Source organism: Hyla sarda, chromosome 4 (assembly GCF_029499605.1).
Source record: "Hyla sarda isolate aHylSar1 chromosome 4, aHylSar1.hap1, whole genome shotgun sequence".
Classification (NCBI taxonomy): domain Eukaryota; kingdom Metazoa; phylum Chordata; class Amphibia; order Anura; family Hylidae; genus Hyla; species Hyla sarda.
The window spans coordinates 255592194-255619266 of record NC_079192.1 but is presented as its reverse complement, the minus strand read 5'-3'; the positions used below and the strand labels follow the sequence as shown (position 1 = coordinate 255619266).

The following is a 27073-nucleotide window of genomic DNA, read 5'->3' as shown; positions in this document are numbered from 1 at the left end:
ACTACGATGACCAGTGTTTTTTTTTTTTTTTTTTTTTTTTTTTTTTTTGCTTTGTTTAGTTTAATATTAATAATTTTTATTTTATTTTTATTTTTTTTTATAAAAGTAGTTGTAAACGTGTTGTTTTTTTTTTTTTCAGGCTTTTAGACAGAATCCATTACTAAGCCACAGCTTAGCATTAGCCCCCAAAACAGCTAGCGCTAACTCCCAATTATTACCCCAGTACCCACCCGGGGTCTCGGGAAGAACCGGTACGAACAGGCCCGGAGCGTGAAAAATGGTGCACCTGTTATGGCGGTACAAACTGGCGTTATTTAGGTTGGGGAGGGCCAGTTACAACGGTCCTCGCCCACCCTGGTAACATCAGGCCATTGCTGCTTGATTGGTATCTCGCTGAGAATGAAAATAGAGGGAACCCTATGCATTTTTTTTTTTATATATTTGTTTATGGAAAAAAATGTGTGGGGTTCCCCATATTTTCATTCACCGCCTAGGCCCAGGAGCGCCATTTTTGACACTCTGGGCCTGTGGATACCTTCTCTTCCTGGCACCCCTGAGGCGGTGGGTACCGGGTAATACAGCGCTAGCTGTTTTTGGGGCTAACACTAGGCCCTGGCTTAGTAATGGATTCCGTCTATAAGACAGCTTCCACTAATAAGACAATCAAGCAAATAAAATAAAATAAAAATCACAACACATTTTTAAAACTTTTAATTTAAAAAAACACTCCCCCACAAGTCCTCTGTAACCATTTTATTATTAAACAAAAAAAAAAAAAAACGCTGGTCATCGTAGTCCACCGAATCTGAATTAGTCCACAGGATACATGGATCTGAAATGAGAAGAAAATAAAAACAAACAAAAAATGGGTTAGTACATTTAGGGGGAAAAAGTGGTAAAAAAATTGAATAAACACACATATATATTCACAAATTTTTTTTCACAGCTGAGACTTGAGGTGGGGTTACATAGTGGTGGTCTGGAGTCATTTTATTGTTTTTTGCTTATGTGTGCAAAAAAAAAAAAAATGGTATTCAAAAGTGATTTATTGGTTTTTGCTTCTGTAAGCCAAATGTATCACCCCCTGTGATACTATTATAAATATGTCACACATAAGCAAAGAAAAAAATGCCTAAAGAACTCTCTTACCAAAGCAACAATGATAAATGTCCTTCTTAGAGTTTATTCACGTTCCCCTTGTCGTGTATTACATTAGGACGACAGTCACATGGTAATGGATCTACAATAGTGAGCCAATAGCTTATTAAAGTTCCTCTGAATAAATAAAAAACCTGTGTGTCTTGGTGTCCCGATCAGCTGTGAGGACGGCTGGAGGTCCCTTACACTGCTCCGTGCCATCCAGTCGTCGCTCCTTTACTGCTGCTAGCCATGGCAGGCAGTAGTAAAAGAGTGCCGATAACACTGATCAATGCTATGGCATATCATTGATCAGTGTATGCAATCTACAGATTGCATGTAATAGTGCCCTATGGGGACTAAAGTGTAAAAAAAAATTAATAAATAATAAATGTGAATTAACCCTTTCCCTAATAAAAGTTTGAATCAATCCCCCCCACCCCCTTTTAAATAACATAAAATCTTTTTTTTTTTTTTTATATATATAAAAAAAGCTCTTCCTCTAATAAGAACTAAAAACCACCCCTTTTTTTTCATTAAAGAAAAAACCTTGTCACATGACATTGAAGAGAGTATCTGTAATTGGTATCTGTGATCTGTACTAAGTCTTAAAAAAATAGTATCGGGACAGCCCTAGTTCTATTCAGCATCTCTGTCACTACTTCATGCTATCTTCAATTATGGCAGTGTACACCTAGTGACAGATTCCCTTTAACCCCTTAACGACATATACATTTTATACAAGAAGTAGCACGGCACTGCGCTAATGGAGGAAACTAACGTGTTGGATATGCGTCGGTGTAGCTGGGTGCTGCTGGTGGTGCTCTGACACAATGAGATTTTCATATGGTATTCAAAGAGAAGAGAAGAAATCGGCAACTCACCATCTCAGCTGGTATGTTCTTCTTTATTGAAGCATAGGGGATAGTGATGTGCGACCGAGCTCCTGTTTTGCACACTAAGTGTGCTTCCTCCGGCCACTAAGTGTGCTTCAATAAAGAAGAACATACCAGCTGAGATGGTGAGTTGCCAATTTCTTCTCTTCTCTTTGAATGACATATACATTTTCGTCATGGCCGTGTCTTGGCGCAGCGTGATGAAAATGTACGTTGTGCAGTTATGAAGACAGCTCACAAACTGAGTTTGCTCCATAGATCGCGAGTAATGGCTGCTATCAGCAGCTGGCACTCATAGTCAATGACCAAGAGGAAAAATGATGCTGGCATTGGTTATTTATCTTGTCATGTAACATTTTAGCAGGGTATCAATCCTCAAGGCCCAAACAGGCTGAGAGGTTAAGGGGTTAATAATATTTATAGTTTATTATTTATTTTAAAAATATGACTTTTATGTTGTGCTAATGTCCCGTGTATTAGCAGCTGTGCCTGGTAAGTGTAAATGTTCCTTACTGCAATATTAAAGGAGTATTCTCGTGGAGAGAAATAGCCGTTTGGCTTCCCATAAAGCTATATGGAGGGGGCGAGGGTTGTGACGCACTGCTCTGGGGGAGAGCCGGGGCTCCATACAGGAGATCGCGGGGGGCAACAGTGCCCCGACCCCTCATGTTATCTAAAACTTATTCCCTATCCTTTGGATAAGGGATACGTTTTTCTCCTTCAGACTACTCCTTTAAGCAATATTGACAGCTTTTTTCCTACAAGTCTCCAAATGAGACTTTACCCCTCCGTAGACCTTGACTCTTAGCTCCTTACTATGCCTTCCCCTCGGCTTGTGTCAGGACTTGTCATCTGTGTGTGTCTGCTTTATGTAAACATGGCACAATGTTCAGTGCATTCCAGCAAGTGTTATCATGCTGTTCTCTCCTTTTAGGGAGGGATGGGGCGTTCATCAATGTGGCCATACTGAGTATACAATATATGACTGATGAAAGAGTAAGGCTAGGTTCACACTACGGAATTTCCACCTGCAATTCCGCTACTAAAATGTATAGTGTAGTGAATGGTTTTCCGCTCACAAATTCACACTTTGGAATTTGTGAACGGAAAATCCGCTTGAAAATTTCCGCCTGAAGAAAGACGTTGCTCATTCTTCAGGCAGAAATACTCGCGGAACACATTGCAGTCTATTGGAGACTGCAGTGTCCGCACAGTCCTAGCGCCGACTGATTCACTCGAAATATCCAGGCGGAAATTTTCTGGCCGGAGATTCCTTAGTGTGAACCTAGCCTTACAGAACCAATGGAAACTTTAGTGCAAGTACTTCTATCTGTTTAAGTGGTTACCTGTACAGCAGGTTACTATGTCTTCTCCATACAGCTGGCTTGCTGATCTCAGTGTAGAATATGAAATAAATATTGCAAATGAACAGTTATCTCGACATGTTAATTTTAGGCTGTTTTAACAGTTTTTCTGGCTGCATATGTAACCGTAATAAATGCATCCATTTTTTTTAAAGGGGTTATACAGGAAAATACTTTTATTTATATATATATATATATATATATATATATATATATATATATATATATATATATATAATAAAAATCAACTGGCTCCAGAAAGTTAAACAGATTTGTAAATTTATTTCTATTAAAAAAATCTTAATCCTTTCAGTACTTATGAGCTTCTGAAGTTAAGGTTGTTATTTTCTGTCTAAGTGCTCTCTGGTGACACCTGTCTCGGGAAATGCCCAGTTTAGAAGAGGTTTGCTATGGGGATTTGCTTCTAAACTGGGCGGTTCCCGAGACACGTGTCATCAGAGAGGACTTAGACAGAAAAGAACAACCTTAACTTCAGAAGCTCATAAGTACTGAAAGATTTTTTTATAGAAGTAATTTACAAATCTGTTTAACTTTCTGGAGCCAGTTGATATATATATATACCGTGACCCCCCGACTTATGATGGCCTCGACATATGATCATTCCAACATATGATTGCCTCTCAGAGCCCATCGTATGTTGAAGGCAGCCTCGACATATGATGCTGCTGTGTGTCGGGGCCATCGTACAAACAGCTATCTGACAGCGCTGACAACTTCACCAACTGACAGTTGTTTAATGTGCCCCGTGTGCCCCGTTCTGCCTCCTGTTACTCACATGCTGTCCTGTTAACTCATACAGGCTTCCACTGTGAGCTCCAGCTGTTGCAAAATTATAACTCCCAGCATGCCCAGACAGTCAATGGCTGTACATGCATGCTGGGAGTTGTAGTTGTGCAACAGCTGGAGGCACCCTGGTTTGTTAAACACTCCCCATACACTCCACATACAATGGTCATCCCAGAACCAATTAGCAGTTTCCCATAGAGATATGTATTCAACATACAATGGTTCTGAGGCCCCAGAACCAATTCCCATTTTTACATAGACATATGTACTTGACATTTGATGGTTTCAACATATGATGGCTCTCCTGGAACCAATTAATATCATATGTTGAGGGACCACTGTATATATGTGTGTGTATATATATATATATATATATATATATATATATATATATATATATATATATATAAAAATCCTGGATAACCCCTTTAAGTCATTTTGAAAATATTGATGCCAGGTATTTCACAAATTTTTTTCTTTTTTTTTTTCTTTCTTTCTTTGGTTGAGTTATAATATTCTGACTGTTACTTCTAGCTAATGAACATGGTCAGTATTTTAATGGCTTTTATTCATTTTAATTTACGCTGATGACACTCAACTCTATACCTCTTCCGCCAACATCACCCCTGCACTCCTACAGAATACCAGTGACTGTCTCTCTGCCGTCTCAGACATCATGTCCTCTTTATATCTGAAACTAAATCTTTCTAAAACCGAACTTCTTGTCTTTTCTCCATCAACTGATACTGTACCTAACCCTGACATTTCCATCTCGGTATGTGGTACTACCATAACTCCCGAGCAGCAGGCTCGCTGTCTTGGAGTTATACTTGACTCTGATCTGTCTTTCACTCCCCATATTCAGTCTCTTTCACGTTCTTGTCACCTGCATCTCAAAAACATTTCCAGAATCCGCCCGTTTCTCACTACTGAAACTGCTAGAACTTTCATTATTGCTTTGATTCACTCCCGCCTCGACTACTGTAACTCTTTACTAATAGGCTTTCCTTTCTCCAAACTCTTTCCTCTCCAGTCCATCCATAATGCCGCAGCCAGACTCATCTTCCTCTCCAGCCGCTACACCGACGCCTCCTCCCTGTGCCAGTCACTACACTGGTTACCAATTCAGTCCAGAATACAGTACAAAATCCTCAGTCACACACACAAAGCTCTCCACAATGCTGCTCCTCCCTACATCTCCTCTCTCATCTCTGTCTACCATCCTACACGTCCTCTCCGATCTGCTAATGATCTCACACTAACATCTTCTATAATCCAAACATATCCCCCAACATATCCCCACACCTCTTGTTTGAATAATTGTGTAATTTTATGTCTGATACTTGTCTTTGTTTGTACCCCATAATTGTCAATAAATATAATAATATAAATAAATAAATAATGGTCATATTTTTGTTAAAAAAAGTAACAAGTATCTTAGATTTGATGAGAATTTCTAATTGATCTATTTCAACAGCTTCTGTGCATCTCCATGGCAACAGACTGCAAACAGCATCTGCAGTCATATAGAAGGAGATTTATCATTCTTTTCAAACGTATGGCTTTTATATGACAAATTTTTTGTAACTTACTTTTGCTTACATGCGACCTATTTATCAAATAGTCTCACGACCTTGATAAATAAATCACACGTAAGCAAAACCCGGGAAACCCGCTTACAAAAGCATTTTTTAAAGCAGAAAAGTTTTCCCTTATGTTAATAGCCAAAGTTCTTTATCTACCCTTTATTACCAGTAGTGTTGCTAGAGAGTGACGGGGAGGAGGGGCGTACCGCAGTGGCTGCCACCCGGACTGGCCTGCCTGGCACTAAATAGCTGCACCCCAACTATCCTGCAACATTCCATCCACCCTCCTTAGAAATTTAAAAATATTAAAACATACTATGCCACACCATGGATATCCGTACTCTGGAGGCCTTTTTGTAAAATTTTGAGCCTGTATTTTGTGAAGTTGGTGGGCGGAGTCTTACGTCGCTGCGCTGCGGCCGAAGTTTACGACAGGAAGGAAGACAGCGCAACACCAACAGGCACATAAACAATAGTGAAGCCACAAAAAAATAAAAAAACAATAAAAAAAACGGCTGGGTATATGCATGAAGCTGTATTACTATGGATGTTTTTTTTTTTTTTTTTTTTTTGTTTAGGAGAAATTTTTGTGCCACATATGGGTTATTTACGTAGTCTGTAAAAATTCTTACACAATTATTTTGTGCCTTATTCTATTTTAACACAACATTCATTTTAAAATTTAGTGGGTACGCCAGTATGTACATGTCCTAAAATTAACAAGGTGTGCAATGTGTATTTTCAACCTTTAAAATTAATAGTTATTAATTATATAATAAATTTTTTTTCTATAATTAACATTAATGTAGTAGCTTTGTTTCATTATGAGAACAGTTGTTAAAGTTGGTGTCAATGTCCTTTTCTGCTGACAGATGCACTTTCTGTAAGCCAGGTTGGACCTGGAATACATATGCGACTTTTAAATGGAGATGCAACTTTTCTTCTTCATAAATAGCGACTATCACATTTGATAAATACATGACCACTGCAAAGTAAAAAAAAATTATTACTACTTAAGTAGATTGCAGAAATGTGCTTTGGAATAAGCAAAAATCTAAAAGTCGCAGTTTGTATAGAAAAAAAACCTACTACGGAGCTTGATAAATCTCCTTTTATAGTCTGCTACCTGTTAAGGCTAGGTTCAGACTACAGAATTTCTCTTTGAAATTGCAGGAGGAAATTCCGCTTGCAAAAATGTATAGTGTAGTGAATGGGTTTCTGTTCACAAATTCACACTTCAGAATTTGTGAACGAAAAATCCTCTTGGAAATTTCCGCCTGAAGAAAGGGGTTGCTCTTCAGGTGGAAATCCGCGTGGAACACATTGCAGTCTATTGGAGACTGCAGTGTCTGCACGGTCCTAGCGCCGACTGATTCAGTCAGCGCTGGCCGCACTCAGAATCTCCGGGCGGAAATTTTTTGCCCGGAGATTCCATAGTCTGATAGGTGGGAGTCTGACCACTGTGCCACCTGGGGTTTGTTTGTGTTCTGTTTCCATGGAAATTCAAAGTGTTATAAGAAACAGAGCTACTAGAAACAACTTAGGCCCCTTTCACACTACAAAATGACTCCATTTTAAAGATCCGTACGAAGTTCGTCTGAAAATCAGTGGTAAAACGGCAGTTACAAAATCCTATATGGCCGTTAGAAAAATCCCATAGACTATAATGGGGTTTTCTAATAGCCGTTTTAACCCGTTATCACCCGTTATTAATAACGGCCGTTATGCATGCACTATTTCTCCCGTTACTATCTTCCGTCACAAAATAACGGCCGTTATTAATAACAGGTTAAAACGGCTATTAGAAAAATCCCATAGACTATAATGGGATTTTCTAATGGCCGTATAGGATTTTGTAATCGCCGTTTTACAGCTGATTTTCAGACGGAACTTCGTACGGATCTTTAAAACTGAGTCATTTTGTAGTGTGAAAGGGGCCTTAGTAGGAACAGTTTTTGAAATTGCTTATGCAAAGAATCTGGCATTGTATATGGTACAATAATGGGAGAAGCACAGAATAATATATAGAAATTGAATGCGAATACAGGACAGCTAGAATAAAAGGGATTAAGACTTGGTGACTACTGTACAAGTATGAAGAGAGGTGCTTGTTAGAAAGTACTGACTCACCATTTACCAGGCTACTCTACACCTCTAGGGCATGTGGGAATCGGATTATAACTCATAGAATAGTCTGTTGTAATTCTAGTAAACTGCTGCCTCATTGTGTTGTCTCTGCTGTAACAAGTAGGTAGTTAACCATTTAGTGGCAAGCCTCTAAGGAAACAATTGTTGCTGTTGTGATCCTGTATTGCTTTTAATAAATTCAACATACTTTGGATGGTGAGTGCCATGGATTTCTAGTACCTCTTATATGGAATTTGGATTCATACATTGCTTTAAATTCTCCACTAGTAGAAGTTTAGCCATATACATTAGAAGGAGCATACCTATGAGGAGGGGAACCTATTGCAGTGCTATTGCTGTTGTTCACTGTGTGATTTACTTCTGTCATGTTAGGCTGGGTACACACCATGTTTTTGCAATACAATTCCCGTATACATTTTCAGTTTGAAAACCGTATAGAACCATATTGAAAACCGTATGCATTGACTCTCCATTGAAAACAGTATGCCAAAAGATGCATCCGTTTTGCATCTTGTTTAGTTTTGTCAGTTTTTTTTTCCCGTAGCCTAACATATTGAAACCTTTTGTACGTTTTTTTTTTTTTAACATGGGAGTCAATGGGAACTGTACAGAACCGTATGTGCATATGGTTCCATCTGGTTTGCACCATACTGTTTTTTACTTTGCACATGCGCAGTGCAAACCAGAAGTTTTGTTTCTTGGAATTTCAATCAAAAAAGTGAAACTTTATTCATAATGGAGTGAAAAGTAAAAAACGTCTAAGTTTTTTTTTTTCTTTAAAAACTGATGCAACTGGACATCATTTTTCACACTGTACACGGTTACTGTATACGGGTACAAATTTGTACACACGTTTTGATGCAGCTTAGTCCAGCTTTGAAGAATCAGTTTTTCATCAAAAACCTGATACGGGTACTGTAATGCAAATACGTGGTATGAACCCAGCCTTAGAGTATGTTCACACAATGGAATTTCCGTGCTAATTCTGCTGCGCTGTGCACTTGGCGGAATTTCTGCAGCATGTTTCTGCTGCGGAAATCCTGATTCCGGAGTCTGCAAGGAAATGCATTGCCGTCTATGAGACAGCGCATTTCCGAGTGGTCCTAGCACCGGCATGTTCTGCCAGCGCTCTGCTGTGGGGGCAATGTCCCGTGTTAACTAATGGTGGAACTACACGATCAAGTTACATTGCAGTTGCAATTTTTCTGTGTGAATATACATGCAGATCATTATCACATTGTCATGGTTTCTGCTTAAAGGAGTAGTCCAGTGGTGAAAAACGTATCCCCTATCCTAAGGATAGGGGATAAGTTTCAGATCGCGGGGGTCCGACCGCTAGGGCCCCCCGCGATCTCCTGTATGGGGGCCCGGCTCGCTGGCCAGATAGCGCGGGTTGACCACTGCACGAAGCGGCGGCTGACACGCCCTTCAATACAACTCTATGGCAGAGCCCGAGATTGCCGAAGGCAGTGCTCCCGGCTCTGCCATAGAGTTGTATGGAAAGGGCGTGTCAGCCGCTGCTTTGTGCGGTGGTCAACACGCCCCCTTCCCGTGGGCTGTCGGGCCCTGTACAGGAGATCGGGGGGGGGGGAGCGTTTGGACCCCCTGCGATCTGAAACTTATCTCCTATCCTTAAGATAGGGGATAAGTTTTTCACCACTGGATATCGCCTTTAACCCCTTAAAGGGGTAGTCCAGTGGTGAAAAACTTATCCCCTATCCTAAGGATAGGGGATAAGTTTGAGATCGCGGGGGGTCCGACCGCTGGGGCCCCCCGCGATCTCTCTGTACGGGGCCCCGTCTCTCCGCCGAGATAGCGGGTGTCAGAGCCGGAGATTGCCGAAGGCAGCGCTTCGGCTCTGCCATAGAGTTGTATTGAGGGGGCGTGTCGGCCGCCACTTCGTGCGGAGGTCGACACGCCCCCTTCCCTCGGGCTGTCGGGGCTCCGTACAGGAGATCGCAGGGGGCCCCAGGGGTCGGACCCCCCGCGATCTGCAACTTATCCCCTATCCTTAAGATAGGGGATAAGTTGTAAACCACTGGAGTCACCACTGGACTACTCCTTTAAGGACCCAGCCATTTTACACCTTAGGACCCGGCCATTTTTTGCACATCTGACCACTGTCAATTTAAACATTAATAACTCTGGAATGCTTTTAGTTATCATTCTGATTCCGAGATTGTTTTTTCGTGACATATCCTTCTTTAACATAGTGGTAAAACTTTGTGGTAACTTGCATCCTTTGTTGGTGAAAAATGCCAAAATTTGATGAAAAATTTGAAAATTTAGCATTTTTCTAACTTTGAAGCTCTCTGCTTGTAAGGAAAATGGATATTCCAAAAAAAAAAAAAAATTTATTCACATATACAATATGTCCACTTTATGTTTGCATCATAAAATTACCCCATTATAAAAACTGCACCCCCAAAGTATTCAAAATTACATTCAGTCAGCATTTTAACCCTTTAGGTGTTTCACAGGAATAGCAGCAAAGTGAAGGAGAAAATTCACAATCTTCATTTTTTACACTCGCATGTTCTTGTGGACCAAATTTTTGAATTTTTACAAAGGGTAAAAGGAGAAAATGGATTGTTATTTTTGTAGCCCAACTTCTCTCGAGTAAGCGCATACCTCATATGTCTATTTAAAGTGTTCGGCGGGCGCAGTAGAGGGCTCAGAAGCGAAGGAGCGACAAGGGGATTTTGTACGTTTTTCTGAAATGGTTTTTGGGGGGCATGTTGCATTTTGGAAGCCCCTATGGTGCCAGAACAGCAAACCCCCCCCCCCCACATGGCATACCATTTTGGAAACTAGACCCCTTGAGGAACGTAACAAGGAATAAAGTGAGCCTTAATACCCCACAGGTTTTCACAACTTTTGCATATGTAAAAAAATATATAATTTTTTTCACTAAAATGTGTGTTTTCCCCCAAATTTCACATTTTTGCAAGGGTTAATAGCAGAAAATACCCCCAAAATTTGTAACCCCATCTCTTCTGAGTATGGAGGTACCCCATAAGTTGACCTGAAGTGCACTACGGGCGAACTACAATGCTCAGAAGAGAAGGAGTCATATTTGGCTTTTTGAGAGCAAATTTTTCTAGGGGGCATGTCGCATTTAGGAAGCCCCTATGGTGCCAGGACAGCAAAATAACCCCCACATGGCATACCATTTTGGAAACGAGACCCCTTGAAGAACGTAACAAGGGGTACAGTGAGCATTTACAACCCACTGGTGTCTGTCAGATCTTTGAAACAGTGGGCTGTACAAAATGTTTTATTTGCACAGCCCACTGTTCCAAAGCTCTGTCAGACACCAGTGGGGTGTAAATTCTCACTGCACCCCTCATTACATTCCGTGAGGGGTGTAGTTTCCGAAATGGGGTCACATGTATTTTTTTTTTTTTTTTTTTTGCGTTTGTCAAAACCGCTGTAACAATCAGCCACCCCTGTGCAAATCACCTCAAATGTACATGGTGCACTCTCCCTTCTTGGCCTTGTTGTGCGCCCCCAGAGCACATAGCGCCCACATATGGGGTATCTCCGTAGTCGGGAGAAATTGCATTACAAATTTTGGGGGGCTTTTTTCCCTTTTACCTCTTGTCAAAATGAAAAGTATAGGGCAACACCAGCATGTTAGTGTAAAAAATTTATTTTTTTACACTAACATGCTGGTGTAGACCCCAACTTCACCTTTTCATAAGGGGTGAAAGGAGAAAAAGACCCCCAAAATTTGTTAGGCAATTTCTCCCGAGTACGGCGATACCCCATATGTGACCCTAAACTGTTGCCTTGAAATACGACAGGGCTCCAAAGTGAGAGCGCCATGCGCATTTGAGGCCTGAATTAGGGATTTGCATAGGGGTGGACATAGGGGTATTCTACGCCAGTGATTCCCAAACAGGGTGCCTCCAGCTGTTGCAAAACTCCCAGCATGCTTGGACAGTCAACGGCTGTCCGGCAATACTGGGAGTTGTTGTTTTGCAACAGCTGGAGGCTCCATTTTGGAAACAGTGGCGTACCAGACGTTTTTCATTTTTTTGGGGAGGGGGGCTGTGTAGGGGTATGTGTATATGTAGTGTTTTTTTATTTTATTTTGTGTTAATGTAGTGTTTTTAGGGTACAGTTACACCGGCGGGGGATTACAGAGAGTTTCCCGCTGCAAGTTTGAGCTGCCGCACAAAATTTGCTGCATCGCAAACTTGCAGCCTTATAATCCCTGTAAGCCCCCTGCCCATGTGAATGTATCCTGTACATTCACAGGGGGGGACCTCCAGCTATTGCAAAACTACAACTCCCAGCATGCACAGTCTATCAGTGCATGCTGGTAGTTATAGTTTTGCAGCAGCTGGAGGCACACGGGTTGGGAAACACTGAGTTAGGAAACAGACAATGTTTCCCAACCCGTGTGCCTCCAGTTGTTGCAAAACCACAACTCCCAAACATTCTCAGGCATGCTGGAAGTAGTAGTTCGGCAACATCTTTAGAGCCAGATGTTGCCGAACTACAACTCCCAGCATGCTTGGAGTTGTAGTTTTGCAACATCTGGAGGACTACAGTTTGCAGACCACTAATACAGTGGTTCCCAATCTGTGCCCTTCCAGATGTTGCAAAACTACAACTCCCAGTATGCCAAAACTGTCCAGGCATGCTGGGAGTTGTAGTTCTGCAACATCTGAAGGGCCAGATGTTACATAACTACAACTCCCAGCATGCCTGGACAGTAAGGGCATGCTGAGGATGTGTAGTTTTGCAACATCTGGAAGGGCACAGTGGTCCAAAAACTGTGGACCTCCAGATGTTGCAAAAGTGCAACTCCCAGCATGCCCAGACGCCAAGGGCTGTCTGGGCATGCTGGGAGTTGTAGTATACAGGGTCCCATTACAGCAATGCATGTCGCTTTACGGCGACGTGCATTGCTGTAAAGGTCCCGACCGCGGCTGAAGATATACTCACCTGTCGCCGCCGCCGCCATCTTCATCGCCGGGATCCGGGTCTTCAGGGACGAGGTAAGTACCGGGGCTGGTCCCCAGCACTCCCCCGTCCCCCGCCGCGTCCTCCGGTCTTCCTCCCGTCCTCTCCGGACATTCAGGGGCCGGGCAGGACGGGAGGAAGTAACCGCCCCCCCCCCCCCCTGCGATTGGTCGGTAAACTAACCAACGAATCGCAGGGGATCGGAGGAGGTGGCCGGCTTGCCACCTCGCTCCTAGGCTCCAGCATGGTCCTGGCTGTCTGTGACAGCCGGGATCATGCAAAATTTCCGGCGGTCGGGTCCCAGTGACCCGATCAGCCCGGTATCGCCGCAGATCGCAAGGGCGATTTCCCTTGCGATTTGCGCCGATCGCCGACATGGGGGGGCGGGCCTACATGGCCTCCCTCCGCGTTTTCCCTGGATGCCTGCTGAAGCATTTCAGCAGGCATCCGCTTCCGATCTCTGCCCGGCACGCGGCAGGGACCGAAAACTGCCAGGACGTAATTTTACGCCCTGGGTCCTTAAATTACGCCCTGGGTCCTGAACAGGTTAAAGGGGTACTCCGGTGAAAACCTTTTTTCTTTTAAATCAACTGGTGCCAGAAAGTTAAACAGATTTGTAAATTACTTCTAATAAAAAATCTTAATCCTTCCTGTACTTATTAGCTGCTGAATACTACAGAGGAAATTCTTTTCTTTTTGGAATTCTCTCTGATGACATCACGAGCAAAATTCTCTTTGCTGACGTCATTATAATAATAATAATAACTCTTTATTTATTGTTGTCCTTGTGGGGATTTGAACCCAAGGCCCCAGCACTGCAAGGTAGCAGTGCTAACCACTGAGCCACCATGCTGCCCTTAGCACACATCTGCTATGCACGGTTCCTAAAATGGACAGAGATGTCAGCAGAGAGCACTGTGCTCGTGATGTCATCAGTGTTCCAAAAAGAAAGGATTTTCTTCTGTAGCATTCAGCAGCTAATAAGTACTGGAAGGATTAAGATTTTTTAATAGAAGTAATTTACAAATATGTTTAACTTTCTGGCACCAGTTGATTTAAAAGAAAAAAGGTTTTCACCGGAGTACCCCTTTAACCTCTTAACCCCTTAAGGACTCAGCCCATTTTGGCCTTAAGGACTCAGACAATTTAATTTTTACGTTTTCATTTTTTCCTCCTCGCCTTCTAAAAATCATAACTCTTTTATATTTTCATCCACAGACTAGTATGAGGGCTTGTTTTTTGCGCAACCAGTTGTCCTTTGTAATGACATCACTCGTTATATCATAAAATGTATGGCGCAACCAAAAAACACTATTTTTGTGGGGAAATTAAAACGAAAAACGCAATTTTGCTAATTTTGGAAGGTTTTGTTTTCACGCCGTACAATTTATGGTAAAAATGACGTGTGTTCTTTATTCTGAGGGTCAATACGATTAAAATGATACCCATTATTACATACTTTTATATTATTGTTGCGCTTAAAAAAAATCACAAACTTTTTAACCAAATTAGTACGTTTATAATCCCTTTATTTTGATGACCTCTTTTTTATTTTTCCGTATAAGTGGCGGTATGGGGGCTAATTTTTTGCGCCATGATCTGTACTTTTTTTTGATACCACATTTGCATATAAAAAACTTTTAATACATTTTTTATAATTTTTTTTTAAATAAAATGTATTAAAAAAGTAGGAATTTTGGACTTTTAAAATTTTTTTTCGTTCACGCCGTTCACCGTACGGGATCATTAACATTTTATTTTAATAGTTCGGACATTTACGCACGCGGTGATACCAAATATGTCTAAAAAAAAAATTTTACGCTTTTTGGGGGTAAAATAGGAAAAAACGGACGTTTTACTTTTTTATTGGGGGAGGGGATTTTTCACTTTTTTTTTACTTTTACTTTTACATTTTTTTACATTTTTTTTACACTTGAATAGTCCCCATAGGGGACTATTCATAGCAATACCATGATTGCTAATACTGATCTGTTCTATGTATAGGACATAGAACAGATAAGTATTATCGGTCATCTTCTGCTCTGGTCTGCTCGATCACAGACCAGAGCAGGAGACGCCGGGAGCCGCACGGAGGAAGGAGAGGGGACCTCCGTGCGGCGTTATGAATGATCGGATCCCCGCAGCAGCGCTGCGGGCGATCCGATCGTTCATTTAAATCGCGCACTGCCGCAGATGCCGGGATCTGTATTGATCCCGGCACCTGAGGGGCTAATGGTGGACGCCCGCGAGATCGCGGGCGTCGGCCATTGCCGGCGGGTCCCTGGCTGCGATCAGCAGCCGGGATCAGCCCCGCATGACACGGGCATCGCTCCGATGCCCGCGGTTATGCTTAGGACGTAAATGTACGTCCTGGTGCGTTAAGTACCACCTCACCAGGACGTACATTTACGTCCTGCGTCCTTAAGGGGTTAAGGACCCAGGACGTACGGGGACGTCCCCGTACCCTGGGCCTTAAGGACCCAGGACGTCCCCGTACGTCCTGGCGTTTTCCGGTCTCTGCCGCTCGCCGGGCAGAGATCGGAACCGGATGCCTGCTGAAATCCTTCAGCAGGCATCCAGGGCAAACGCCGAAGGGGGCCATGTAGGCCCCCCATGTCGGCGATCGCCGCAAATCGCAAGGGAAATCGCCCTTGCGATCTGCGGCGATACCGGGCTGATCGGGTCTCTGGGACCCGACCACCCGGTAATTTCGCATGATCCCGGCTGTCACAGACAGCCTGGACCATGCTAAAGAATAGGAGCGAGGTGGCAAGCCTGCCACCTCCTCCTATACCCTGCGATTTGTCGGTTAGTTAACCGACCAATCGCAGGAGGGGGGGCGGTTACTTCCTCCTGTCCTGCCCGGCCCCTGAAAGTCCGGAGAGGACGGGAGGAAGACCGGAGGACGCGGCGGGGGACGGGGGAGTGCTGGGGACCGGCCCCGGTACTTACCTCGTCCCCGAAGACCCGGATCCCGGCGAGGAAGATGGCGGCGGCGGCGGCGACAGGTGAGTATATCTTCAGCCGCGGTCGGGCCCTTTACAGCAATGCACGTCGCCGTAAAGCGACATGCATTGCTGTAATAGGACCCTGTAAACTACAACTCCCAGCATGCCCAGACAGCCCTTGGCGTCTGGGCATGCTGGGAGTTGCAGTTTTGCAACATCTGGAGGTCCACAGTTTTTGGACCACTGTGCCCTTCCAGATGTTGCAAAACTACACATCCTCAGCATGCCCTTACTGTCCAGGCATGCTGGGAGTTGTAGTTCTGTAACATCTGGCCCGTCAGATGTTGCAGAACTACAACTCCCAGCATGCCTGGACAGTTTTGGCATACTGGGAGTTCTAGTTTTGCAACATCTGGAAGGGCACAGATTGGGAGCCACTGTATTAGTGGTCTGCAAACTGTAGTCCTCCAGATGTTGCAAAACTACAACTTCAAGCATGCTGGGAGTTGTAGTTCGGCAACATCTGGCTCTAAAGATGTTGTGGAACTACTACTCCCAGCATGCCTGAGAATGTTTGGGAGTTGTTGTTTTGCAACAGCTGGAGGCACACTGGTTGGGAAACATTGTTTCCTAACTCAGTGTTTCCCAACCCGTGTGCCTCCAGCTGTTGCAAAACCACAACTCCCAAACATTCTCAGGCATGCTGGGAGTAGTAGTTTTGCAACAGCTGGAGGTCCCCCCCCCCCCCCTGTGAATGTACAGGGTACATTCACATGGGCAGGGGGCTTACAGTGAGTATCGGGCTGCAAGTTTGCAATGCAGCAAATTTTGCAGCAGCTCAAACTCGCTGTAATCCCCTGCCCGTGTGACTGTACCCTAAAAACACTACATACACTTACACAAAATAAAATAAAAAGTAAAAAACACTACATATACACATACCCCTACACAGCCCCCCTCCCTCCCCAATAAAAATGAAAAACGCCTGGTACGCCACTCTTTCCAAAATGGAGCCTCCAGCTGTTGCCAAACAACAACTCCCAGTATTGCCGGACAGTCGTTGACTGTCCAGGCATGCTGGGAGTTTTGCAACAGCTGGAGGCACCCTGTTTGGGAATCACTGGCGTAGAATACCCCTATGTCCACCCCTATGCAAATCCCTAATTCAGGCCTCAAATGTGCATGGCGCTCTCACTTTGGAGCCCTGTCGTATTTCAAGGCAACAGTTTAGGGTCACATATGGGGTATCGCCGTACTCGAGAGAAATTGACTAACAAATCTTGGGGGTCTTTTTCTCCTTTCACCCCTTATGAAAAGGTGAAGTTGGGGTCTACACCAGCATGTTAGTGTAAAAAAATAAACTTTTTGCACTAACATGCTGGTGTTGCCCTATACTTTTCATTTTGACAAGCGGTAAAGGGGGAAAAAAGCCCCCCAAAATTTGTAACGCAATTTCTCCCGAGTACGGAGATACCCCATATGTGGGCGTAAAGTGCTCTGGGGGCGCACAACAAGGCCCAGAAGGGAGAGTGCGCCATGTACATTTGAGGTGATTTGCACAGGGGTGGCTAATTGTTACAGCGGTTTTGACAAACGCAAAAAAAACAAAACCCCACATGTGACCCCATTTCGGAAACTACACCCCTCACGAAATGTAATGAGGGGTGCAGTGAGAATTTACACCCCACTGGTGTCTGACAGATCTTTGGAAGAGTGGGCTGTGCAAATTAAAAATGTTGTACAGCCCACTGTTCCAAAGATATGACAGACACCAGTGGGGGGTAAATGCTCACTTTACGCCTTCTTACGTTCCTCAAGGGGTCTAGTTTCCAAAATGGTATGCCATGGGGGGGTTATTTTGCTGTTCTGGCACCATAGGGGCTTCCTAAATGCGACATGCCCCCCGAGCAAAATTTGCTCTCAAAAAGCCAAATATGTCTCCTTCTCTTCTGAGCATTGTAGTTCGCCCGTAGTGCACTTCAGGTCAACTTATGGGGTACCTCCATACTCAGAAGAGATGTGGTTACAAATTTTGGGGGGTATTTTCTGCCATTAACCCTTGCAAAAATGTGAAATTTGGGGGGGAAACACACCTTTTAGTGATTTTTTTTAATTTATTTTTTTACGTATGCAAAAGTCGTGAAACCCCTGTGGGGTATTAAGGCTCACTTTATTTCTTGTTACGTTCCACAAGGGGTCTAGTTTCCAAAATGGTATGCCATGTGTTTTTTTTTTTTTTTTGCTTTCCTGGCACCATAGGGGCTTCCTAAATGCGACATGCCCCCGAGCAAAATTTGCTCTCAAAAAGCCAAATATGACTCCTTCTCTTCTGAGCATTGTAGTTCACCCATAGTACACCTCAGGTCAACTTATGGGGTACCTTCATACTCAGAAGAAATGGGGTTACAATGTTTGGGGGGTATTTTCTGCTATTAACCCTTGCAAAAATTTGAAATTTGGGGGGAAACACACATTTTAGTGAAATTTTATTTTTATTTTTTTTACATATGCCAAAGTCGTGAAACTCCTGTGGGGTATTAAGGCTCACTTTATTCCTTGTTACGTACCTCAAGGGGTCTAGTTTCCAAAATGGTATGCCATGTGGGGGATTTTTGCTGTTCTGGCACCATAGGGGCTTCCTAAATGCAACATGCCCCCCAAAAACCATTTAAAAAAAACGTACTCTCCAAAATCCCCTTGTCGCTCCTTCCCTTCTGAGCCCTCTACTGCGCCCGCCGAACACTTTACATAGACATATGAGGTATGTGCTTACTCGAGAGAAATTGGGCTACAAATGTAAGTATACATTTTCTCCTTTTTCCCCTTGTAAAAATTAAAAAATTGGGTCTACAAGAACATGCGAGTGTAAAAAAATGGAGATTGTGAATTTTCTCCTTCACTTTGCTGTTATTCCTGTGAAACACCTAAAGGGTTAAAACGCGGACTGAATGTCATTTTGAATACTTTGGGGGGTGCAGTTTTTTTAATGGGGTCATTTGTGGGGTATTTCTAATATGAAGACCCTTCAAATCCACTTCAAACCTGAACTGGTCCATGAAAAATTGTGAGTTTGGAAATTTTGTGAAAAATTTGAAAATTGCTGCTGAACTTTGAAGCCCTCTGGTGTCTTCCAAAAGTAAAAACTCATCAATTTTATGATGCAAACATAAAGTAGACATATTGTATATGTAAATAAAAAAAAAATTATTTGGAATATCCATTTTCCTTACAAGCAAAGAGCTTCAAAGTTAAAAAAATGCAAAATTTTCAAATTTTTCATAAAATTTTGGGATTTTTCACCAAGAAAGGATGCAAGTTACCACAAAATTTTACCACTATGTTAAAGTAGAATATGTCACGAAAAAACAATCTCTGAATCAGAATGATAACTAAAAGCATTCGAGTTATTAATGTTTAAAGTGACAGTGGTCAGATGTGCAAACAATGGCCGGGTCCTGAGGTGTAAAATGGCTGGGTCCTTAAGGGGTTAACTGTGTTTGGTTGAGGCACTATTCAAGAAGTCACAGAGACACAGGTTAAAGGGGAACTCCGGTGGAAATAAAACGTTTTCAGGTCCACTGGCTCCTGAAAGTTAAACAGATTTGTAAATAACTTCTATTTAAAAATATTAACCCTTCCAGTACTTATCAGCTGCATAAACTACAGATATACTACAGAGAAATTTGTGAAGTTCTTTCCAAAAAAATCTGAAGCCTTCCAGTACTTAGCTGCTATATACTACTGAGAAATTTGTGAATTTCCTTATTGTCTGACAACAGTGCTCTCTGCTGACACCTCTGTCCGTGTCAGGAACTGAACAGAGCAGGAGAGGTTTTCTATGGATTTGCTTCTAATGTGGACAGTTCCTGACACGGACAGAGATGTCAGCAGAGAGCACTGTGGTCAGACAGAAAGGAAATTCACAAATTTCTCAGTAGTATATAGCAGATAAGTACTGGAAGGCTTCAGATTTTTTTGTAAAAGCAATTTACAAATCTAATAAATAAAACAGATGTGCAGCTCACAACCAGATATCCAAGGTTGAATGTGGCTAATAGATCAATCCCCACCGATCAAAATGATAAATAATCTAAAATAAAAATATAGCCACACCTCAAGAATACCACCCAATTTACAAGTCTGTTTAACTTTCTGGCACCAGTTGATTTGAACACATGTGTTTTCCACCTGTTTCCACCAGAGTTCTCCTTTAACAGCAGCATTTCAGAAGCAGTTACGGCAGGTGGCCAACCGCAATGCATCCCGATCATGTGATTCTAACCTAACTGTGCCTGATAAGACCGCCACACAAAAATGGGGTCAGAAAACATATGTACCCCAAAATGGAACTATTTAATAAAAAAAAAAATATATATATATATATCTTACCATAAAAATAAAAAACAATAATAATAAAACACACAGCTCTGCCAAGAAAAAATAAACAGTAATGGGTCTTTGAATGTGACTTTAAGTGTATTTATTGTCCTCAAAGTGATGGCTGGATTTGCTCCTGTGCAGACAATATCATTGAAAGCTAAGTTATAGGCTAAAAGTCATGCACTAGAGCAACTCAGACATACAAGGTTACAGAGGGTGGCCGGCCTTACTTGCTATCAATCACAATTTGACAATATTTTAAAAGAAATCAGTAGAAGACTTTGTACCCAGTGTCCACTATCGCTCCTGTCTCAGAAGGGAGCCTAGTAAAGGTTTTATTGTCGGTTTATGATGGCCCAGTGCAAACATGAAACATTTGTAGATAGATCACACACAGTGGAATCACCTCTGATTACATTTGTTTGTATACAGTGTAATAGTTGATCCTGTATATTATAAATACCAGATCCATCAGCAGAATACAGGCTGCTGTCACTCCATTATTATACATTATGGTACCCATTGAGGTTTTTCAGTTCTTATACATAATTGATATTTACATGTATGATTCTGGTAAAAAAAAAAAGTTTGCTCCAAGGCCTCTTATACTTACCCAGTTAAGGAACTCTGCCTGCTCTGTTGATAATGTTCCGTACACACTGCAGTCTCAATGGGAATGTCCTCAGCAGAGCAGGGAGAGCTCCTCATCTGGAGAAGTGGCAGCAAGGGGGATTGGAGCATCAACATTATTTTATTGTTGTATACATCCAGCAGGATTATAATTTTTTTTTTTTATCTGAGAACTTCTTTAATAATTAAGCTCACATAAGATTTTCTTTGCCTATAAATAATACATATGCACAGCTTCTGAATACCAGCTAACCAACCAGCCAGTAGAATGGATGGGTTTTAACATTCTGCAGAGTGCACCCTGTTACATAGCTACAGTCATGGCCGTAAATGTTGGCACCCCTGAAGTTTTTCGAGAAAATGAAGTATATCTCACAGAAAAGGAATGCAGTAACACATATTTTGCTATACACATGTTTATTCCCTTTGTGTGTATTGGAACTAAACCAAAAAAAGGAGGGGAAAAAAAGCAAATTGAACATAATGTCACACACAACTCCAAAAATGGGGTGAACAAAATTATTGGCACCCTTAACTTAATATTTGGTTGCACAATCTTTGGAAAAAATTACTAAAATCCGTCGTATCCTATAACCATCAATAAGCTTCTTACACCTCTCAACCGGAATGTTGGACCACTCTTGCTTTTGCAAACTGCTCCAGGTCTCTCTTATTGGAAGGCACCTTTTCCCAACAGCAAATTTAAGATCTCTCCACAGGTGTTCAATGGGATTTAGATCTGGACTCATTGCTGCCACTTACTCTCCAGTGCTTTGTTGCCATCCATTTCTGGGTGCTTTTTGCCATATGTTTGGGGTCATTGTCCTGCTGGAAGACCCAAGATCTTGGACGCAAACCCAGCTTTCTGACACTGGGATTTACAGTGCGACCCAAAATCCATTGATAATCCTCAGATTTCATGATGCCTTGCACACATTCAAGGCACCCAGTGCCAGAGGCAGAAAAACAACCCCAAAACATCATTGAATCTCCACCATATTTCACTGTATGTACTGTGTTCTTTTCTTTGTAGGCCTCGTTCTGTTTTTGGTAAACAGTAGAATGATGTGCTTTACCAAAAAGCTCTATATTGGTCTCATCCGTTCACAAGACGCTTTCCCAGAAGGTTTTTGGCTCACTCAAGTTCATCTTGGCAAAATGTGGTCTTGTTTTTTTATGTCTCTGTTTCAGCAGTGGGGTCCTCCTGGGTCTCCTGCCATAGCATTTCATTTAAATGTCAAAGAATAGTTCGCGCTGACACTGATGCTCCCTGAGCCTGCAGGACAGCGTGAATATCTTTGGAACTTGTTTGGGGCTGCTTATCCACCATCCAGACTATCCTGTGTTGACTCCTTTCATAATTTTTTCACATCCGTCCACGCCCAGGGAGATGAGCTACAGTGCCATGGGTTGCAAACTTCTTGATAATGTTGCGCACTGTGGACAAAGGCAAATCTAGATCTCTGGAGATGGACTTGTAACCTTGAGATTGTTGATATATTTCCACAATTTTGGTTCTCAAGTCCTCAGACAGTTCTCTTCTCTTTTTGTTGTCCATGCTTAGTGTGGCACACACAGACACATAATGCAAAGACTAAGTGAACTTCTCTCCTTTTTATCTGCTTTCAGGTGTGATTTATTTTTTTTTTTTTATATTGCTCACACCTGTTACTTGCCCCAGGTGAGTTTAAAGGAGCATCACATGCTGAAAACAATCGTATTTTTGCACAATTTTGAAAGGGTGCCAATAATTTTGTCCTCCCTTTTTTTTTTGTCCTCCCTTTTTGGGTTTAGTTCCAATACACACAAAGGGAATAAACATGTGTTACTGCAATCCTTTTCTGTGAGAAATACTTCATTTTCTTCATTTACGACCATGACTGTAAATATACATACACACACACGAACATGCCCCTATCCCATTATGCTGGGATCTAGCTCCCAGCACCCCATCCTATCAAATTATTTAAAGGGCTGTGACACTCAAATAAGCATTGTGGTCTCTTCTTTGCTTACGAAGCATAGCTCCACTATACATACATATTGCAGCACATAATTCAAGTGCAACCATTATACTTCCAACATGTCTCTAATGCTGTTTTGTGTTACCGTTTGTAGAATAATACTTTTTTCTATTGATGCATTTAAGTTTTAAGGGGTATATGGAATGTACATAGTTTATTCTCAGGCTTCTGATCTATTATCTGTTATTTTTTGTACCAACAGCGGGAGAAAATGTTCAAGAAACCTTTGCCAAAGCTAGAAATGGAAAATACAGGCTGTTGAAACTGGACATTGAGGATGGTTTGTAAATCTGTTTTTTTATTGTTTGTTTATTTCCTTATGAACAGTCTGTAGGACACTTCTACACCAGCTTATCTGGGCTTCCTTGTGTCTATATATATATATATATATATATATATATGTATATATATATATATATATAATATATACATACCGTATTTATCGGCGTATAACACGCACTTTTTAGGCTAAAATTTTTAGCCTAAAGTCTGTGTGCGTGTTATACGCCGATACACCCCCAGGAAAGGCAGGGGGAGAGAGGCCGTCGCTGCCCGCTTCTCTCCCCCTGCCTTTCCTGGGGTCTAGAGCGCTGCTGTCGGCCCTTTTCACCCCCTGGTTATCGGCGCCGTTGCCCCGTTGCCTCCCCCCATCCCCGGTGGCATAATTACCTGAGTCCGGTCCGCGCTGCTCCAGGCCTCCGTCGTGCGTCCCCGGCGTCATTGCTATGCGCTGAACGACGCGGCGCATGACATCAGAGCGCCATGCCGTGCATAGCAACGACGCTGGGGACGCACGACGGAGGCCTGGAGCAGCGCGGACTGGACTCAGGTAATTATGCCACCGGGGATGGGGGGAGGCAACGGGGCAGCGGCGCCGGCAATGGGTGCCGCTGCCCCTTCTCTCCCCCTGGCTGTCGGCGCCGCTTCTCTCCCCCTGGCTATCGGCGCCGGCACCGATAGTCAGGGGGACAGAACGGGCAGCGGCGCCGATAACCAGGGGGTGAGAAGGGCCGACAGCAGCGCTCTAGACCCCAGGAAAGGCAGGGGGAGAGAAGCGGGCAGCGACGGCCTCTCTCCCCCTGCCTTTCCTGGGGGTATATCGGGGTATACACGCGCACACACGCACCCTCATTTTTTCATGGATATTTGGGTAAAAAACTTTTTTTACCCAAATATCCGTGGTAAAATGAGGGTGCGTGTTATAGGCTGGTGCGTGGTATACCCCGATAAATACGGTATATATTTAGCTTGATAACGGTGACGAGAGGTCACAGGAGTGTTGCTCTTACCTGTTACACTGGATATATGGAATAAACTTCCACTTTTTTGACACTATTTTGTGTGCTGCTGTGTTCTGGATTTTTATATATATATATAAAATTGGTGTTTCCCAATCCGATACTCCAGCGCCATGTCTTGTATGAGAACGATTTTATTATGATGTGTGTAGTCATGTGACCGCTATCTTGTGTATTTTAAGACGTTCATTGTGGTTATTTGTTACCTACGACTAAGCACTCCGGTGCGAAACGCGTCAGGCTTCTGTGTACTGCGTTATGCTGAAATAAAGTTCTGAGTTTTTACCTGCATACTACAGTTCTGTGCCGGACTATCTTCTTTGCTGCTAATTGTGTGAGCCGGAGGCGGTACCGGCGTGTCCGAGCACGGACTTAGGAGCAGCTGCGGGTGTGGTGAGCGGAAATCCATTGGTGTGCATTTGAGTTTCCCGCAGAATACTGCTCCCACCCTGCTATCCGATATGGCTGAAAGCAATCAGGATACGCAACCTACACAGACCGGGGAGCCTACACCGACTGGTGAAAGAAATATGGACCTATATGGACCCAGCCGAGATACCAAGGCACAAGCAGTGTTTAAAGAATTCACAATTCCCTTGGTAAATGTAGCTCCTCCGGATATGTTATCCACTATGAGACAGCTGGAGAACCTGATGATTCGGGAAACCAAAACATGGTGGAACTACAAGACGCTCACCACCTATCTTGAGAAAGACATTGTCCCGAGAGGTCTAAGACTTAAGAAAAGACCTATAAAGACATATTCACAACAGTTTATCACTAAGTGGGATTCTGCCCTATTGGAATGCTCGGCCAAACTTATGTCATACATAGCCGAGGAAGAATCAGCAGAGCTCAACAATATGCAAAAAGAACTGGAGAGTCTCAGGGACCAACTAGCCAAGTTCAAAGATCATAAAGACTTTGCCGCAATGGAGCAAATGATCTTAGAAAAACTTGACAATACGGAGAGTGGCATTATGGATATGAAAAAAGACAAGTTCCAGAGGGATGTGATAGATTACAACAAGGATCAGGTATTCACATGGCACCTCAATAAAGAGGAAGATCCGAGCACACCCCGCTCTATCCTGCGTAATCCACGCTCCAGGTCCAAACATAGGAATTACTCCAGGTCCAGACGTGCAAGAAAAGTGAGCTTTTCTGATCCGGAAAGCTCTCAGGAAGAAGGAGCCAGCGTTCCAGTCCAACAAAAGAAGGCAGCTACTACAAATGTCCCAAAAAAGGACCAGGGAGCGGTACCAAAAAACCGCACTGGAGGGAAGGAGAAGAAAATCATAGCAGAAACAATAACAACAAAAAAAACAGGAGAAGCGGCCGGAGACATGGACGCAAGAAGATATCCACTGCGTTCGCTCCTGACACCTCGCTGAGCCCTGTCATGAACTTGTCTGCATGCATCCTATCCTCCGCCCAGATAGACCTCCTAAGTAAAGGTTTGAATTTTGTACCCACTTGTAAGTTCAACCTCTTTGATACAATATTAGATGTTAATAAGCTTGCTCGGGGACTTACCCTAAAGAGACATTTCTTCAATATGGACTGTGATCTTGAGGTGGGGGAGGGAACGTCTGGGAATATTAGTGATGATTTACATGCAATAGCAGACAGCTCAGACTACAGAGCGAATACTGTTTGTAGTAGTTTTCAAGATCAGAACCTTTTATTGCATTTATCTAGCATGTGTCTGGAAAGTGGGATTGATGATGATACTCTTGAGAAATCATACCGCTCTGCCAACCCTGGTTTCTATCCTGTGGCCTCCCGTGTGGAGGCCCTGGATAGATTTCAAGAGTTGGTAGAGCGGGATCTAGTGAAATTAAGAGATAGGGCATCTTCTGTTAAAACTTATGACAACCTTAATAAATGTGAACGTAAAGCATTGAAAGACATTATGGATAATAAGTCCATTGTTATACGCAATGCCGATAAAGGCGGAAACGTTATTGTCTTGGACGCAGGTCTATATAAAAAACTTAATACAGAAGTCCTATCCAATACAGACACTTACTTGAAGCTTAGAGGTGACCCCACTAAATCTTTTCAAACAGAACTTAAAAAAACGCTTAAGAAGGGTGTTGCTTTGGGAGCTATAGATGAAAAATTGGAAGAATACCTCTTTGTAGCCAATCCCATTACACCGGTGTTTCACTCACTCCCCAAGGTGCACAAAGGTGTTTTTCCACCTCCCCTGAGACCCATTGTCGCAGGCATTGGGTCCCTTGTGGAGCGCCTTGGGGAGTGGGTGGACCACTATCTCCAACCTCTAACAAAAATCACCCCCACCTTTATCGAGGATACGAAGCATGTCATTAATATCTTGGATAGAGTACAATGGAACCAGGGGTTGTCATGGGCAACGTGCGATGTTATTGGCCTGTATCCATCCATCCCTTGGAATAAGGGATTGGAGGCGTTAACTACACATATGGAAAGATTTAGTACATACTCCCCTGGTCTGAGGGAATTTATCACCATCGCCACGGAATTTTTGCTTAGGCATAACTATTTCGTGTTCGATGGTGATTTCTACCTTCAGACCAGGGGAGCTTCAATGGGGGCGAAATACTCCCCCTCCTTTGCGAACATTTTTATGTTCCAGTGGGAACAGATGTTCGTTTTCAACATTGACAACCCTTTTAGTAGCCACATACATTGGATCGGACGATTCATAGATGATCTCCTTATAATTTGGGGAGGGTCAGAGGAACAGTTCAAACAATTTGTACAATATGTAGGCAGAAATGAACTCAACCTTAGATTCACCTACCATTTTGACAAAAAGGAGATTAATTTCCTGGACATCACAGTGGTGGGTGAAGGAGACCATATAGAAATACTCCCGTACAGAAAGGAGACA

The 27073-nt window shown here is 42.9% G+C and overlaps 1 protein-coding gene across 4 annotated transcripts in view; it reads left to right on the top strand.

Annotated features, from left to right (window-relative positions):
* The window catches only part of TWF1 (twinfilin actin binding protein 1), a 100608-nt gene that overhangs the window by 52610 nt on the left and 20925 nt on the right, over nucleotides 1-27073 (top strand). For all 4 annotated transcript variants that reach the window (XM_056573973.1, XM_056573976.1, XM_056573974.1 and 1 more), the window contains one exon: nucleotides 23097-23174. In XM_056573973.1, coding sequence (XP_056429948.1) covers nucleotides 23097-23174 — 78 coding nt within the window. The remainder of the gene's footprint in view (nucleotides 1-23096; nucleotides 23175-27073) is intronic.